This window comes from Artemia franciscana, chromosome 8, assembly GCF_032884065.1.
Source record: "Artemia franciscana chromosome 8, ASM3288406v1, whole genome shotgun sequence".
Classification (NCBI taxonomy): domain Eukaryota; kingdom Metazoa; phylum Arthropoda; class Branchiopoda; order Anostraca; family Artemiidae; genus Artemia; species Artemia franciscana.
The window spans coordinates 30,729,051-30,745,932 of NC_088870.1; the positions used below are offsets into that span (position 1 = coordinate 30,729,051).

At 36.0% G+C, this 16,882-nt stretch overlaps 1 protein-coding gene across 3 annotated transcripts in view; it reads right to left on the bottom strand.

Moving 5' to 3' along the window:
• Positions 1 to 7,582: 7,582 nt before the first annotated feature.
• LOC136030291 (uncharacterized) overlaps positions 7,583 to 16,882 on the bottom strand; it is a 40,335-nt gene continuing 31,035 nt past the window's right edge. For all 3 annotated transcript variants that reach the window (XM_065709155.1, XM_065709154.1, XM_065709153.1), the window contains exon 7: positions 7,583 to 8,367. In XM_065709155.1, the coding sequence (XP_065565227.1) occupies positions 8,333 to 8,367 (35 nt within the window). In that variant the 3' untranslated portion in view covers positions 7,583 to 8,332. The remainder of the gene's footprint in view (positions 8,368 to 16,882) is intronic.

A 16,882-nucleotide genomic window follows, 5' to 3' on the forward strand; every position in this document is an offset into this window, starting at 1 on the left:
AGGCACCATCTGACAATTTACCAGGGCACATGTTAAAGGAAAAGTAAGAAAAGTAGGCGCATCAATTCACAAAACTTCTGTATAGCAAAATGTATTTTTATATATCTAGCGGGGGGAGGCGCGGTAGTTTTGTCGTTTTTCGATTCTTTTTTCCCAACAGAAATGCCGAAAAACAGTTTCACTGGGAAATTCAAATAAAACTAATTTTCATATTTTTTTTTTTTTTTTTGGGGGGGGGGGTCTAAAAGTAAAAGTAATTTTATACTACAATTTGAAGATTTCCCATGTTTATTTTCTGCAACAATGTTGAATTTTTGTTTGTTTTCAATTTTGAGAAGACTGGTGGAGGGAAACTTTATTCTAACAACAAAATAGTCTACGCTTTAAAATGGTGACACTCGAACTTATTTTTCAGCACATAAAAACAAAATTTCCCAGTCGCAGAGATACCTGTTGTGAAAGTCTGTGAAGATTTTCCCATAAAGAGCCATAGACCAACTTGGGAAGTTTTAAAAAAGTATCAAATTTGTTCCCTTTGCACTTCGCTTGAGTTCAAATTATTTTTTTGATTGACGGAATTGCAAGCCGCATTTTGTTTATCAGTTTAATTAGCATAGTAAATGTGTGTTACATAGCCGAGTAAATGTGCGTTTTTTTACTGGCTAATTGTGAACATCTATTTCCTTTTCACACAGATTGGCAATTTTATTAAAATTGATACTTTCATCAAAAGCTTACGACCTTGAGATGCAAGACAGAGAATTTCAATTTTTGAAGCGACAAATAACGCCCTTTTACCCACCGCTACCCTCAAGCAATAGAAAAAAGGAAAAACACGTCTTTTTCCTAATATTCCTTCCCTTTCTTACTAAAAAAAAAAGTCAGGAGTGGTTTAAACACAAATTTTCTAAATACAGGAATTGAAAAAGTAAAAGCTTGAAGAGAACAGGTAAATAAATACAAAATTTTGAAAAACAAAAAGCTTTAACACAATAGAAATCATTTGAATATTTGTTTTCTTTATTCCCGTCTAAAATTGATTATTAGTGTCTTTGGTACGAATAAAAAGAAATTTTGGTAAGAATAAAAAAAAGCAATATCATTGGCAGCGCTACTCTATCATAGCCAGTAATGTTAATGATATTTTAAAGGAGCTAATTTGATTGAAAATTAAAAGTTTTAGTTGTTTTTTTTTAAGAGTCAAGAGGGATTAGAGGCCAATCAGCCCTCCTCTAAACAGAAAATTTAGTATTTTCAAAAAAAGGAAAAACAAACAATCTAAATTATCTACAGAAAAAAAGGGACCGCAATTATGAAATACGAAAAACTTTCAGAGATTTGCAAATATCGCTCATAATTTTTCAAAAACTTCCAATCAAAATATTTAGACAACCGTTTTGTTCAGCATAGCCGAACGCCGAACGGTCTAGCAACTATCAATTATATATCTAGGGTTATTGGGTAGGTCAACCCTCCACAATTGTGTACCTTGCCCAGTATGCTTAAAAACTAAATGTTGCTTTAAAAACGCACCGTGTGTCTACTGGTTGCCAATAAGACACCTCAGCAATATCCCAAGATTAGCTGAGGATATTAAGTCTAAATTCATATATTTTTATTCCTATCTTATGTTTTAAAATGTAACGAAATTAAAAGTGTGTAAGCGTATCCAAGCTGTCAACGGGCATGGATTAAATCGAAACGCGTGTGTCTACTGGTCTCCAATAAGACATCTCAGCAATATCCCAAGATTAACTGAGGATATTAAGTTCAAATTCATATACTTTTATTCCTACCTCATGTTTTAAAATGTAACGAAATCAAAAGTGTGTAAGCGTACCCATAGTGTACGTGTACCCATAATCGTTGACAACTTGGATTGTCAAAGATTATGGGTAGAATCTTTTGGGAATGGTATTAAGTTTTATTTTTCAGGTCAACTAGAGGAGGTATAAAATTAAAGTAAACACTACAATTTGTGTCAAGAATTTCAAAAGTGTATATTTTGTTAAAAATTGTTGAAAAACTTTTTCCAGCATACAAATAGCAGGCCAAACTATAAGCTCTTAAAAAACCGAGAACATTTAAACTATTATTTTATTTTTCCCTGAAAAAGACTAACTCGATATAAGACAAACAAAAACTGATGAAAAATAGATAAAAAACAATTTCCACAAAGTGATTTTTTCAAAGAAAAGTATAGAACTCCATTAACCCAAAAATGAGTAAAACTAGAATAAATAATCTACCTAGCGCAAAACTACCACAAATCAGCATCAATAAATATATGAAACCCAAAAAGAAATTTTTTTTTTTTAATGTTTTCACTTTTATAACTGTAATATATAAAAAAAAAATATTAAGATTTTAAGGAATAAATATCAGCATGTGTATATGCACAATGCACATTCATTTGGATTTCTTTTTTTAGTAAACTGCAAATTAAGTTCTTTTCTTTAGAAGACAATGGGGCTCAAAGTCCTATTCATGTTAAACTCTGCTCGCTTTGAGTTTGACTCGTGGATTTATTGTACTCCTGTTCGTTTTGGGTTTCATTTATTTATTGATGGGGATTCGTGGTATTTTTACGCTTGTTAGATTAGTTGATACTATCTTTGCTCATTTTTGGTTTCATGTAGTTCTTTACTTTTCTTAGAAAAACTTTTCCGTGGGAAAAGTTTTTTTTTAATTAATACAATAAAAGAGCCATTTCTCTAAATAGCAATTAACAATAAAAATATGGTAAAAGAATAACTGAAAAATAAACTACTACTACTAACAACTTACCGCAGCACCAAGCCGCCTATAGCAAAAGCAGCTCCACACGTTTCTCCTAAATCCTAATCTATTCAGAACCTCCCTCGTCACACCCTCCTAGGTAGTTTCCATTCCCGACATATCTCTCTTTACGACATATCTCTCTTTACGACATCCTCCCACCCCAACCGCGGATGATCTGCTTTCCGTTTAGCTTTAGGAAGGTTGGCCGGATAGGAAAATCTTCGACAAACCACCATCCTCCATCTGCAGAACATGCCCTAGCCATCTAAACTTTTTTTTAATTATAGCCCTAGAAAGTGAGATTTATCTACACTTTTCGTACAGCCTAATGTAATAAATACGGTCAGTCAGCTGGGTACCTTAAACAATCTGTAAGCGGTCTCTCTAGAAAACATCTAGTAATGCTTCGACCATTTTCCAGAGCACCCACACTTCAGAACCATTTTTGACCATTGTCATCACTGTAGTTTCCCACATTCTAATCTTGGTTCACAGACTTATTTTCATATTTTCCCAAACTTTTTTCTACTGAAAAAAAAACCGTGAGCCTTGAGTATTCCACTTTCAACATCTTCACTGCTCCCGCCATCTTAACTATTAGTACTGCAAAGGTAAATGAAGCTGTCCAGTTTATCAATCTTTTTGTTAACCAATGTCACCTTTTCATCTTTACTTTTTTCTAGCCTTTGTGACTTAGACTTCTTAATTTTCAAACCAATTCTAGCACCCTGAATTCGCTAAACTTAAGAAAGATTATACATTTTGCTCACACATTCATCGAGAATGCTTAGATCATCAGCATAATCTGAGTCCAGGAAAGTTGTGTTCTTCCATAGCCTTTTCCTTGCTCCTTAAGATAAAGGATAGGACACAACCCTACTTAGCCTCGATATAATAAAAAACCAGCTGCCAACCTCATTTCCCATCTTAACTGCAGCAGTGCACTAGAATGTTACACCTTTAAAACTGCAGCAGTCTGTAGCCATTACTGTTTCTTTTTGGTACACCAAATTCACCTATGTTAGGATACCTGGGTGCCAAAATCTTCTAATAAAAATGCCATATTTCTACCTGAGACTCGATCCATTTGTTCCTGTAAGGGCAAAAAAAATTCATCTGAGTCAATACTATCTCCGTCAGTCCACTTTGCAGGGGTATATGCTACTATAATTGATTTCCTGCAATGTATAGTCATAAAATGAACGATTAGTATTCTATAATTGATTCCTTTCCAATCTATACAAAACTTAGCAGCTTCCCTGTTCATCATGAGTTCTACTCCCTATTTATGTACCCCATTCGGTCTGCCTGATTAAACAAACTCTGTTTCACCTCATTTCATGCTTCCTATACCGTGGATATGTGTTTCTGAAACTCCTGATAAGTCCAGTCTGAATCATCCGAATTCGTTTGTTCAATGTCGATACGATATTGTTTTTTAACGTCGTAACATTCCAAGTTGCAACTTTCATATTATTGAAGTTATTTTAGCCCCCAGAAGGGTAATGGTCCTGGATACGACAATCAATATCCGAGGGAAAAGGAGCAAGTAAAACCAAAATATACAAGACAATTTGGTTGTACCGAAACATTACCAAATATACCGTATTGTAGAGCATCCTGTTCAAGTCCGCATCCAGAATTTTTGTGTGGAAGGGTAAAATTTTTATTCATTTTTGTTATTTTTTTGCGAAACCGAACAGAAAATTCAGGGGGGGGGTCTACCCCCTCCCCTGGATATGGTTCTGCTCCTAGCTATCTGGAGACCTAAAAGTGTGAGTTAATCGATCGTGCGTATTTGTCTAACAGGAAGTGGGCTGTAAATGTACTCTTAATGGAAAGCAGCAAATGATGCCCACTTAACCACTACTATCTATAGGCAATATTTGCCCAAAGTTCTTTGGCCAATGTCTGGGGTCTTACCCCAAAAACAAATTGTTTTAATCATTTTGAGCCAGCAGATGATCTGACACACAAAACTTCTAACGAAGTGTACACCCAACATCAAACAAGACCCATAACAAGTGGCGAGGGAAAAACATATAATTGGTTGAAGTCCCATGATTTTTTATATGGGCAATAGTTCTACTGTGCTGTCTCTGGTGCCCAATATTCAGCAAAACAAGAATTCAATGTTATGATACAGGAGAGCGAAAATGGATAAATGAGTTGCTAATTTTTATGGCTGTTTCGTTGTTTTATTTTTATTCAATGAGCTGTTTCAATTTAAAGGCCGAGCAATTTTCGTTTCTGATGCAACCCAGGACTGTAAGGTAAGACAGTTACGAAAGTATTTAGTGTTAGAAAAGTCATTGAGAGATAATGCATGCATTTGGAGGGCTAATTAATAGTGTTTGGTGAATTTACCAGGGCACGATACTAACATCTTCAATAGCCTAAAATCTGTTGAAATGTATGATATTGAATACAGAATGGTCATTAAGAATCCAAATGGAGTCCATTCAATCGGTGAAATATATCGGTCAATGGGGGAAATTAAATTCGCTTAGTTTTTTATGTTATTATTAATTTTTACTTTAAACTTGTTTTACTCATACATAGACTCGAAACAAACTCGTACAAGTGCGAAACTTGACATTTTCAATGAAGAAAAGAGCACTTAAAATTTTCGTATAAATACAGGGAATAACCAAGCATTTTAAAAATTGCCATAAACGGGGATTTCTTCAAGATAAACAAATTGAAGCATGCTTAAATACAAATTATAAGACACTAAAAGTATGTACTTAAGCAGCATTCAAAAATCAATGGTGTCAATCCCTGTATATCTACGGGGTAGGATAAAGCATATTTTTCAAAATCTAGGGAGAAGAACTGTATCTTTCTGTTTTTAGTTTTTCAATGAAAATACCAAAAAACATTTTCAAATGGAAATACATCCGAAGAAAGGTATTTTTCAAAATCTGAGGCACACGCCTCCCGTGAGCCCTTCCCCAGGTGAACACACCGTCAAAAAGTAGCCGGATTATATCCAATTTTCAGCAAGGTATTTTTTTTATTAGGAAAATAATAGAAGCAAATCTTTTTTTTTCCTTTTTCTCTTTCAATATTATTTTTTATGATTATTGCTTGAATATTTCTTGGCAATTATTATTTGCCCGAATATTTTGTATTAGTGGGACAGTATCCCGTTTTTACCGTACTTTGAAAAAACAAAAATGGATAGAAGAAGAAAAAGGTCTTTGTTTGTAACCGAAGGCTCCGTTAGAAGGCAAATTAGAAGGAAAACTAGTGCTAATGTCGAAAAATCAACAATACCATCTAACAGTTTATGGAGGATGGCGCGTAAATTTTATGGTTACATTTTATGGTCCCCCATGTCGATACGATAACTCCTGGGAAAAAAAAAAACTCACATCCGTCATCTTTCTTCTGGCAAAAATACAAAATTCCACATTTTTGCAGATAGGAGGTAGAAACCTCTACAATATGGTTCTCTAATACGCTAAATCTGATGGTGTTATTTTCATTAAGATTCTATGACTTTTATGGGGGTGTTTCTTTCTTGTTTCGAAAATAAGCAAAATATTCTCAGGCTCATAACTTTTGATGGGTACGTGATGAAACTTATATTTTTAAAATCAGCAGAAAAATTGAATTCTTTTGATGCATCTACTGGTATTAGAATTCCATTTTTTAGAGTTTCGATTGATATTGAGCCGGGTCATTCCTTACTTACAGTTCGTAACCACAAACTGTTTCATTCAGATGCCTTATTGAAATCCAGCCTATTTACTATTCAACTTGTTGGTAATCCAATAAGGATCTGAAAATTAAAAATGTTTGTCTTCAAAAAATCAAAACTCTAGTTTGGGTTTGTAAATGCATTCCCCATAAGAGTTTATTCGCCTAACCTACGCCAAGTAAGTATCATTGAGATATCACTCCATGATTCTAAGACAACATTAGCTTTCAATTTGTACTTAAAATGAAAAAAATATATAACAGTTTAAAAATATTTTATTACAAAGTGAAAATAGAATATATATATATATATATATATATATAAAAAAATATATATGTATGTGAAGCGGTAGGAGTACTTTGAGCTTGGATGTTTCAGGTCTTTTCACGGTCCTTATAAATATTCATAATTAAATTAGTAAACTTTTCATTACTGCTAGCAATTATTCTTCATATAAATGCTTTTTTTTTCATATCAACAAAGTTTTTGTCATATCAACATAAATGCCAAGTTTTGCCTGTGATATTTATTACCTGTAAAAATTCTTGATATTTCAACCAAATATACAGTGACCGGCTGATAGAATTAAGTTGAAACTTTTACGAGTGAAAGTTAAAGAGTGACTTGGTCTAATTGTTTCCGAAACTCTTAAAGAGCAGAGCTGTGATAGCAATAGAAATACAAAAGAATTGGCTTTTTATGCCGATTCTCAAAATAGTTCAATTGGCCTTAATGAAAATCCCTCTGTTGCGTATCTCTAGTTGCCTAGTTGGAGGACAACTAGTCCCCCTTCCACGTCCTTATTTTTCCCACAGACACCTGAGAATAATCCTGATACATCTATATGATTCAGCATAGCTGAAAAGTCCAATAACTATGCCTTTTGGGATGACAATTCGCCCATTGTTCGTACATAGCATTTGTTATTGGGAAACATGATAATTTTTTTTTTTTTTGGGGGGGGGGGGTAATATACTGTGGGGGGATTCTTCCACGCAGAAGAAAAATTCTGGAGGAACTTTCCAGGGAATATTTATACGGAGAGGGGCAGGTAGGGAAGAGGATTGCCTGGCTTAATCTAAAAATATTCAGAAATTAAATATACAAAGCTTTTTATTCAGCTAAAACTAAAATGCACATTTAAAACTTCAAATGAACACAAATTATTACGTACGGTATATGAGGGAGACGGCCTCTTCCTCAACCTCATTTTTTACACTACAGTTCTACTTTTCATCAGAATTCTTTAGGAAAGATTGCTCAAACTAATTCTTTAGGAAAGATTGCTCAAACTAATTCTTTAGGAAAGATTGCTCAAACTAATTCTTTAGGAAAGATTGCTCAAACACTTGAAACGCGTTGAATTTAGATGAGATGTATTTTTAAAGAGCTTTAAGACTTTAGCATTCACAATATATCGTTTCTTAAGCTTTCATGATAGTGACTATTGCTACACAGAGTCGATGTATCATTTATAAGTTACGTATATTGATGGTTTTTGTTTAGCAAGCTTGAAATATATCATTTAAGTCAATGTAAAACAAAACTGTTTGTCGCCAATTACGACGGTACGATTGATAAGAAGAACCTGTTCAATGGGGCGGCCATAACATGTTTAAAAATATATCTAAAATTGTCTTTAATATCTAAAGGCTCTTGAAAGTGAAACTTCACCATTTTCATCACCAATCTCACTTCTTGATGGCTGTTCATCAAGACTGAATTCTGGAAAGAAATAACTAAAGGCTCTTGATAGTTGAACATCAACACGAATCTCACTTCTGGACGACTGTTAAGCAAGACTGAATTATGTCAATGTGTGAGTCAAATTCATTGCGTTGCTCATTAATTGCCATCATTTCCTCCCCCATTTTCATTAGCTAAAAAAAAGACTTGTTGTATATTTAAATACTTATTATCTATCAACTTTCTTTAAACGACCAATAATTGTTTGTGTATATATTTATCTCTTCTCGAAAGCACTTCGACATTCTCGACACTTCGGTAGCTGTGCCTCTTTTTAAGAAAGGTAATAAAAAGTTACATGAAAGGTACATCTTTGTGGGGAATGTGGAAAGTAAACTATTTTGCAAGGTTTTGGAATTTAGGCTTAGAGATTGGTTAGATAAGGAGGAAATACTCAGTCCGGTGCAAGCGGGATTCAGATCAACCTTCATCACCGTTAACTATATTTTTACTTTGGAAATATTGAGAAGGAAATTTGTAGCTATTTATTTAGCTATTTCTAAATTTGTAACTAATTTTGACTATTTGTGGCTCTTTTAGACCTGAAAAGTGCTCTTGACTCAGCATATAGGAGGTTGTTAATTTTAAAGTCTGTTAAAAACAGGCTTGCCGTATTATTTTCTAGAGGTCCTAGCTGATATGTCTCGGAGGATGAAGTTTGTTGTGAAGTTTATGAGAAAATTTTCTAGGCTGGTTACATCTTATTTGGGTGTGAAACAAGGATGTACTTCATCTCCTAAGCTTTTCTCCTTGTTCGTTAATGATTTAGAGTTTTATGAAAAGTAATGGAGTCCCTTATTTATCTTTGGATTGGTTTACACTATGTACGTTATTTACGCATGATATAGCTCTAATGGTGGAGAGAATCTTCAGAAGCAATTAGATGTAATGAAATAAAATTTAGAAAAGAAGGATTTAGGGTTAAATGCTAAGAAGTCAGTAGTTTTAGTATTTGGGAGCAAAGGGGAGGTAGATTTGATTTTGGAGGAGTGATGTTAGAGGTTAAAGAGGAATTTGTTCATCTGGGTTTTAAGTTTTAGCGCGCTAAAGGGGATGTTTAGGCAGGTACAAGATTATGATTTAAGGGGTAATTGATTAACAAATATGTTTTTGAGAGGTAATTTAGGCCAGCTAGCTCCTATGAGGATTCCGCAAAGTGTTCCAGACAAAAGTAGTTTCTGGTCTACATTGGGGGTCTGAAGTTTGGGGTTTCGGTAAAGCCACTAAGTAAGAAGTATTTAATCTAAGATATTTAAAGGAATTTTAGGCTTGAAGGATTCGTTTAGTTCAGTGGTATTGAAAGGAGATTTGAGGGTTTCCGCTTTGAAGAGTGTTAGATTAGTTAGAATGGTAAAATTCTGGGAGAAAACAATTAGGCTACCTGAAGTTCGGCTTCTTGAGTCAGCTTATTTGGAGAGTTTGAAGGACGGTAGACATGCTTTGTGGCCAAATCAGGTCAAAAATATACTCTACCTTAGTGGGCATTCGGAGATGTGGAATAAAGGAAAAGGCCCAGTGGATGCGAGCATGTTAGTATGGAAGGAAGTCCAGCGAACCCTAAACGATCAAGAAATCCAAGAGTTGCAAGCCCATAAGGACCAATCTATGTGTTTGGATTGGACGACATCTTTATTAAATATAATTCATGCTGGCTTAACAACCGGTTACAAACAAAGCACAAATATGTTTTAAAAAGATCTAAGAGCTCATATGACACTTGTGACGAAATCGGAAGAGCCAAGAGCTCATATGGTATGAGTTCTGGCAAAATTCTAAAAATCAATAGGTTGCTTTAAAAGGAAAATCAGAAGCTTAAGGCCGGTCGGGATTTAAAATAAGAGCTCTGAGTCACGGGGCCTTCTAAATATCAAAATTCATTAAGATCCGATCACCCACTCGTAAGTTAAAAATACCTCAATTTTCTAATTTTTCCTCTCCCTTCAGCTCCCCAGATGGTCAAATCGGGAGAAACAACTTTATCAAGTCAATTTGTGCAGCTCCCTGACACGCCTACCAATTTTCATCGCCCTAGCACGTCCAGAAGCACAGAACTCGCCAAAGCACTGAACCCAACCCCTTAACTCCCCCAAAGAGAGCGGATCCAGTTCGGTTACGTCAATCAGGTATCTAAGACATTTATAACCTTTTTCCAAGATTTCCGGTTTCTCCTTCCAACACCCTCCAATGTCAACAGATCTGGTCGGGATTTTAAATAAGAGCTCTGAGACATGAGTTCCTTCTAAATATAAAATTTCATTAAGATCCGATCACCCGGTCTTAAGTTAAAATACTTCAATTTTTCTAATTTTTCCAAATCAACAACCCCCAGCTCCCCTAAAGAGAACGGATCCGTTCCAATTATGTCAATCACATATCTATAACTTGTGCTTATTTTTCCCATCAAGTTTCATCCGAATCTCTCTACTCTAAGCGTTTTCCAAGATTTCCAGGTTCCGAGATTTCCGTTTTTCCCCCTCCAGATCCCCCCAATGTCACCAGATCTGGTCGGGATTTAAAATGAGAATTCTAAAGCACAAGATCCTTCTAAAGATCCAGATCAAATTTCATTAAGATCTGATCACCCATTTGTAAGTTACAAATACCTCATTTTTTTTCTGAATTACCCCCCTCCCCCTTCCACAATTCCACCAAAGAGAGCGGATTCGGTCCGGTTATTTCCGTCACATATCTTGGACTTCTCACCAAGTTTCATCCTGATCTCTCCGCTTTAAGGGTTTTCCAAGATGTTCGGTCCCCCCCCCCATGACACTGTATCCAGTCGGAATTTAAAATGAGAAATCTGAGTTACGAGGTCCTTCCAAAGATGAAATTTCATTAAGATTCGATCACTCCTTCGTAAGTTAAAAATACCTCATTTTTTATAATTTTTTAGAATTAACCTCCCCCCCACAACTCCCCCAAAGAGAGCGGATCCTATGTCAATCACGTATCTAGGACTTGTACTTATTTTTCCCACCAAGTTTCATCCCAATCCCTCCACTCTACGCGTTTTCAAAGATTTCAGGACCCCCCCCCCCAATGACACCGGATCCGGTCGGAATTTAAAATAAGAGCTGAGACACAATATCCTTCCAAACATCATACTTCATTAAGATCCGATCACTACTTCGTAAGTTAAAAATACCTCATTTTTTTTAATTTTTTTTAGAATTAGCCCTCCCCCCAACTCCCCCAAAGAGAGCGGATCTGTTCCGGTTATGTCAATCACTTATCTAGGACTTGTGATTATTTTTCCCGCCAAGTTTCATCCCGATGCCTCCACTCTAAGTGTTTTCCAAGATTTTAGACCCCCACTCCCCGCAATATTACCAGATCCAGTCGGAATTTAAAATAAGAGCTCTTAAACACAATATCCTTCCAAACATCAAATTTCATTAAGATCCAATCACTCCTTCGTAAGCTAAAAATGCCTCATTTTTTTCTAATTTTTCCGATTTAACCCCCCCCCCCCAGATGGTCAAATCGGGGAAATGAAAATTTTTAATTTAATCTGGTCTAGTTTCTGATACACCTGCCAAATTTCATCGTCCTTGGTTGCCTGCAAGTGCCTAAAGTAGCAAAACCGGAACAGACAGACCGACAGAAGTTGCGATCGCTATATGTCACTTGGTAGGTACCAAGTGCCATAAAAACGCAACCAGTACATAATTACTGAATTATATAACTAACCAAATCATCACTGAAATAAACACAAACAAGTAACAATTAAAAAAAAAGAGATATTAAAAATAAATATAGAATAATAATAATAAAAAAAAATCAGAGGCAACGCTATACGTTGCCTATAGTAAAGGCAACGTCAGTAAAAGAGTCAGAAGTGATCGGAGGGCAACTACCTCCACCCCCTCACGCTCTTTTATCCCAAACACATTCGATAAAAGTTTCGAGATAGCCATTTTGTAAAAATAGTTCAAAGATCATATAACAAAACTGCGATATCAACAAAAACCCCCAAGGGCCCGGGGGCAGGCGTTGCGAGTTATGCCCTGGGGGCATACATGGTTCTTATGGAAGGGATACTCCTATAAACTTCAGAGAGGGCTCATTGGATTGGAAATTGAAAGTCTTAGTTCATGTTTGTTTTTAAGGGTAATAAGAGATCAGAGGGCAACTAGCCACCCCACGCTCTTTTTCCAAAAACCCATCTGATACAAATTTTGAGATGGTAATTTAAAAAAAAACTTTCAAAGATCATTTGACAGAAATTCCGGGGATGACACAACCCCCCCAGGGCCCGAGGGCAGGCATTGTAAGTTATACCCTGGGGGCATAAATGGTTCTTATGGAAAGGATGCTCGTATAAACCTAAGAGAGTTCTCATTTGATTGGAAATTGAAAGTTCTTTTGAAAGTTCGATTGAAGGGCCAATAGCCCCCCCCCCCCCACGACCTTTTTTCCCAAATCCATCCGATAAAAGTTTTGAGATAGCCATTTTGTTAAAAAAAAAGTTGAAAGATCAGATAGCGAAACTCAGGTGTCGATACAACCCCAGGGCCCGGAGGAAGGCGTTGTAAGTTATGACCTAGGGGCATATATGGTTAAAATGGAAGGGCTACTCATATTAACTTCATAGAGGGCTAATTTGATTGGAAATTGAAATTTCTTGTTCAGTTCTTAAGAGCCAAAAGAGATCGGAGGACGACTATCCCCCCACGCCCCATTTTCCCCAAATGCATCCGATAAAAATTTTGTGGTGGTCATTTTGTTATAAATAGTTCAAATGTCAGATAACAAAACTCCAGTGTCGACAAAACCCCAGAGCCCGGGGGCAGGCACTCCAAGTTATGCACTGGGGTAAAATACGGTTGTTATGGAAGGGATGCTCGTATAAACTTCAGAGAGGGCTCATTTGATTGGAAATTGAAAGTTCTAGTTCAGTTATTAAGAGTAAAAAGAGATCTGACGGTGACTAGTCCCCCCCCCCGTACACCCTTTTTTCCCCAAACCCAGCCGATAAAATTTTTGAGATCGCTATTTTGTTAAACAATAGTTCAGAGGTTAGATACGAAAAACCTGGGTGTCGATACAGCCCCCCCCCCCAAGGCCTGGGGACAGGCGTTGTAAATTATGCCCTGGGGGCATATATGGTTCTTATGGAATGGATGATCGTATAAAGTTCAGAGAGGGCTTATTTGATTGGAAATCTCTTTTTAAGAGTCAAAAGAGATCCGAGGGCAAATACCCTCTCCCCCCACCCTAACCCTTTTTTCCCAAACCCATCCGATACAAATTTTGATATAGGCATTTTTTAAAATAGTTCAAACATCAGATAACAAAAGGTCCGGGGTCAACAAAACCCACCAGAGCCCTTGGGCAAGTGTTTTAAGTTATGCCTCGGAGGCGTGTAAGGTTCTATGTAAGGGCTGGTCGTATAACTTTCGAAGGTCGCTCATTTGATTTGAAATTGAAAGTTCTAGTTCACTTTTTAAGAGTCAAAAGACATCCGAGCAAAACTAGCCCACCTTGTCCTCCCCCCTCCCCCCTAATCTTTCCGATACAAATTTTGAGATAGCCATTTTTAAATATTTCAAACATCAGATAAAAAAAACTCAGGGGTCAACACAGCCCCCCAGAGCCCGGGGACAAGTGTTTTTAAGTTATACCCCGGAGGCGTATAAGGTTTTAATGTAAGGGGTGGTCGTATAAACTTCGAAGGTGGGTCATTTGATTGGAAATTGATAGTTATCGCTACATTTATATGAGTCAAAAGTTAACGGAGGGCATCTACCCCTCCCCCTGACACAGAAACCCTCTTTTCCCCAAACGCATCAAATGAAAATTTTGAGATAGCCAGTTTGTTCGAAACAGTCCAACGATAAGATAGCATGATCAACCCTCCCTCCCAGCCTTCTGTTCCCTTATTGCATCCAATCAAATTTTGTATATAGCCATTTTATTCAAAATAGACCAAAGATAATGTAACAAAAACTCCAGGGATAAAACAGCCCCCCCCCCCAGAATCTAGAGGCAAGTGTTGTAAAATATGCCTTGGGGGCATATAAGGTTTTTATGGAAGGGATGATCGTATAAACTTTGGAAGGGCTTATTCGATCGGAAATCATAATTTATAGTGTCCTTCTCAAGAGCCAAAAGTGATCAGAGGGTAACTAGCCCCCCCCACTACCCTTTTTCCCTGAATGCATCTGATGAAAATTTTGAGATAGTTATTTTGAAAAAAAAGGCCAATTAACAAAACTCAGGTGTCGACACAACTACCCAGGGCCCGGGCGTTGTAAGTTATGCCCTGGGGGTATATATGGTTCTTATGAAAGGGATGCTCGTATAACTTTCAGAGAGGAATCATTTGATTGGAAATTGAAAGTTCTAGTTCACTTTTTAAGAGTAAAAAAACATCCGAGGGAAACTTTGTTCTTTGTTCAAAATAATTAGAGATAAAATAACAAATCCCAGGGTCGGCAAATCCCCCCAGAGCCTGGGGGCAATTGGTATAAGCTATGCCCCGACGCCATATGAGGTTTTATGTAAGGGTTGGTAGCATAAACTTCAGAGATGGCTCGTTTGATTGGAAATTGAAAGATTTCCAATCAACCAATCAAGTTACCGTTTTAAGAGTCACCAAAAGTGATCGAAGGGTATCTACCCCTCGCCCCTCACTTGTTTTTCCCCGAATACATCCGATAAAATTTTTAGATAGCCATTTCGTTCAAAATAGTCCAAAGTTCAATTACTATAAATTAGGGGTTGAGAAATCCTCCATAGTACCCAGGACGAGAATTGTAACTGATCTAAGTTGTAAGTTTTTTAGAATCGAAAGTGATTAAAAAGTAACATGAACCCCCCCCCCTCTCCTTGTGCCTTCTTTTTTCCCCAAATACATCTTATCAAAATTTCAAAATAGCCATTGTTCAAATAGTCCAAAATTCAAATTACAATAGCTTAGGGGTTGAGAGATCTTCCCTAGTCACCAGGGCAAGGACTGTAACTTATGTAAGCTGCCCATTATTAGAGTATAGGGTCCTGTGGAAGAGGTGGCCGTAATAACTTTGAAAGGGGCTCATTCGATCGGAAATTGAAACTTATAGCTCTGTTTTAAGAGTAAAAAGTGATCAATGGCCAACTAGCCTACGCCCCACTTCTAGTGGAGCGTAGGCTCCCTCCCAGTCTCGGGGAAATGGCTCTGATGTATGGAACTTAATTATTGTTACTTTGATACTTTGCTTACTTTGATATTTGGACTTAGTGATTTACATTTTAACTTTGATTTACTGTGCAACGGCTGTAAGTTGTGTAAGTTGCTTATTATTACGTTGATACTTTGTTTACTTTGATACTTTGATACTAGTTTTCATACTTTGAAGAAAGTTTGATGTTGAAAAAAAAATATGTTATTTTGAAATAAGGAGTTTTTTAAGAACTTGAAACTTTTTGCAATCAAAAAACGAACAAATATTAATTAAAAAAAAAATTATGAAAGTTTTTTTCCCAAATTCATTCCGAAAGAATTATGGTTAAGTAATTCTAATGAATGGTATCTTCAGTACAAACAAGAGTATGGCGACTGCCCGTTTCGGTAAAAGAGAATTATCATTCTCTAACTTGAGCGGCTACAAAGTTCTCCAAAATTAGTTTACCTTTTTTTTTATTATAATAATTGGGAGAACAGAATTCAAACAAAAGCGAGAATTGGATTGAAGGTTGGTTGTTAGATTGCGGTCGTTTTCAGGGAGTACGGGTTATTTACTTCGACTCAATGGTGTTTTCACAACAAACAAGAGTATGGTTACTGCTCGTTTCTCTAATGGTAAAAGCACAAGACCGTATTTTGCACTTTACTAAAAGGAATTATATTACAAATATTTACTTTTGTTCTTATTACAATATTGACAATAAAATGAAAATTGCATTGAAAACAGACCAGGATTTACCCATAGGCCCACTAGCCCCTTCGACTTTCACAATTCCCAAAGTTTTTGGGGATTTCCCCGAAAATCTTGCAAAAACGGAGCGACAAAAACACTTGGGCTTAGAAGCGTCAAAGCTTTAAATCCAGCCAGGGTGAAACGAAATTTTAAGCTAGTGAGCTTTCAGCAATTAATATCGCTATATATTCAATATTCAGTATAATTTATTACTTCTTATCAAAACTGCTAATTTATTTTGGAGTAAATAAAAAAGAAGGAATTTGGAAAACTTGAAACTTTGGCACCCATAAACGAACAGAAATTAATTTTAAGAAAACTTTAAGAAAAAATAAGCTTTCTAAAGAAAAGTAAAGGCCATATTAAACTTAAGATCAGAAGAAATAGAAACCTACAATAACTCAAACTAAGAAAAAAAAAAAGAAATTACTATTAAAAAATAAATGAAACCCAAAATGAACTAAAATTAAATAAACAATCATGGCAAACATACAACAGGCACTTATATAAACGAATAAATAAATCTTAAAACGAGTAAAGCTTAAGCTGAATATGGAAAGCAAACTTGAAACGAACAAAAATCTCTACAAAAAAGAGTTTGGGTTTTGCCTCCTTCTTTCACTGTAAAAGCCTAAAACCTATTGCGTCATTGGAGCTTTACTGAAAACGAATTATATCACAAATAATTTCTTTTCCAGTTATTGCAACATTGAAAATGAAAATTAATTACAGCGAAAGAAAATCTTGA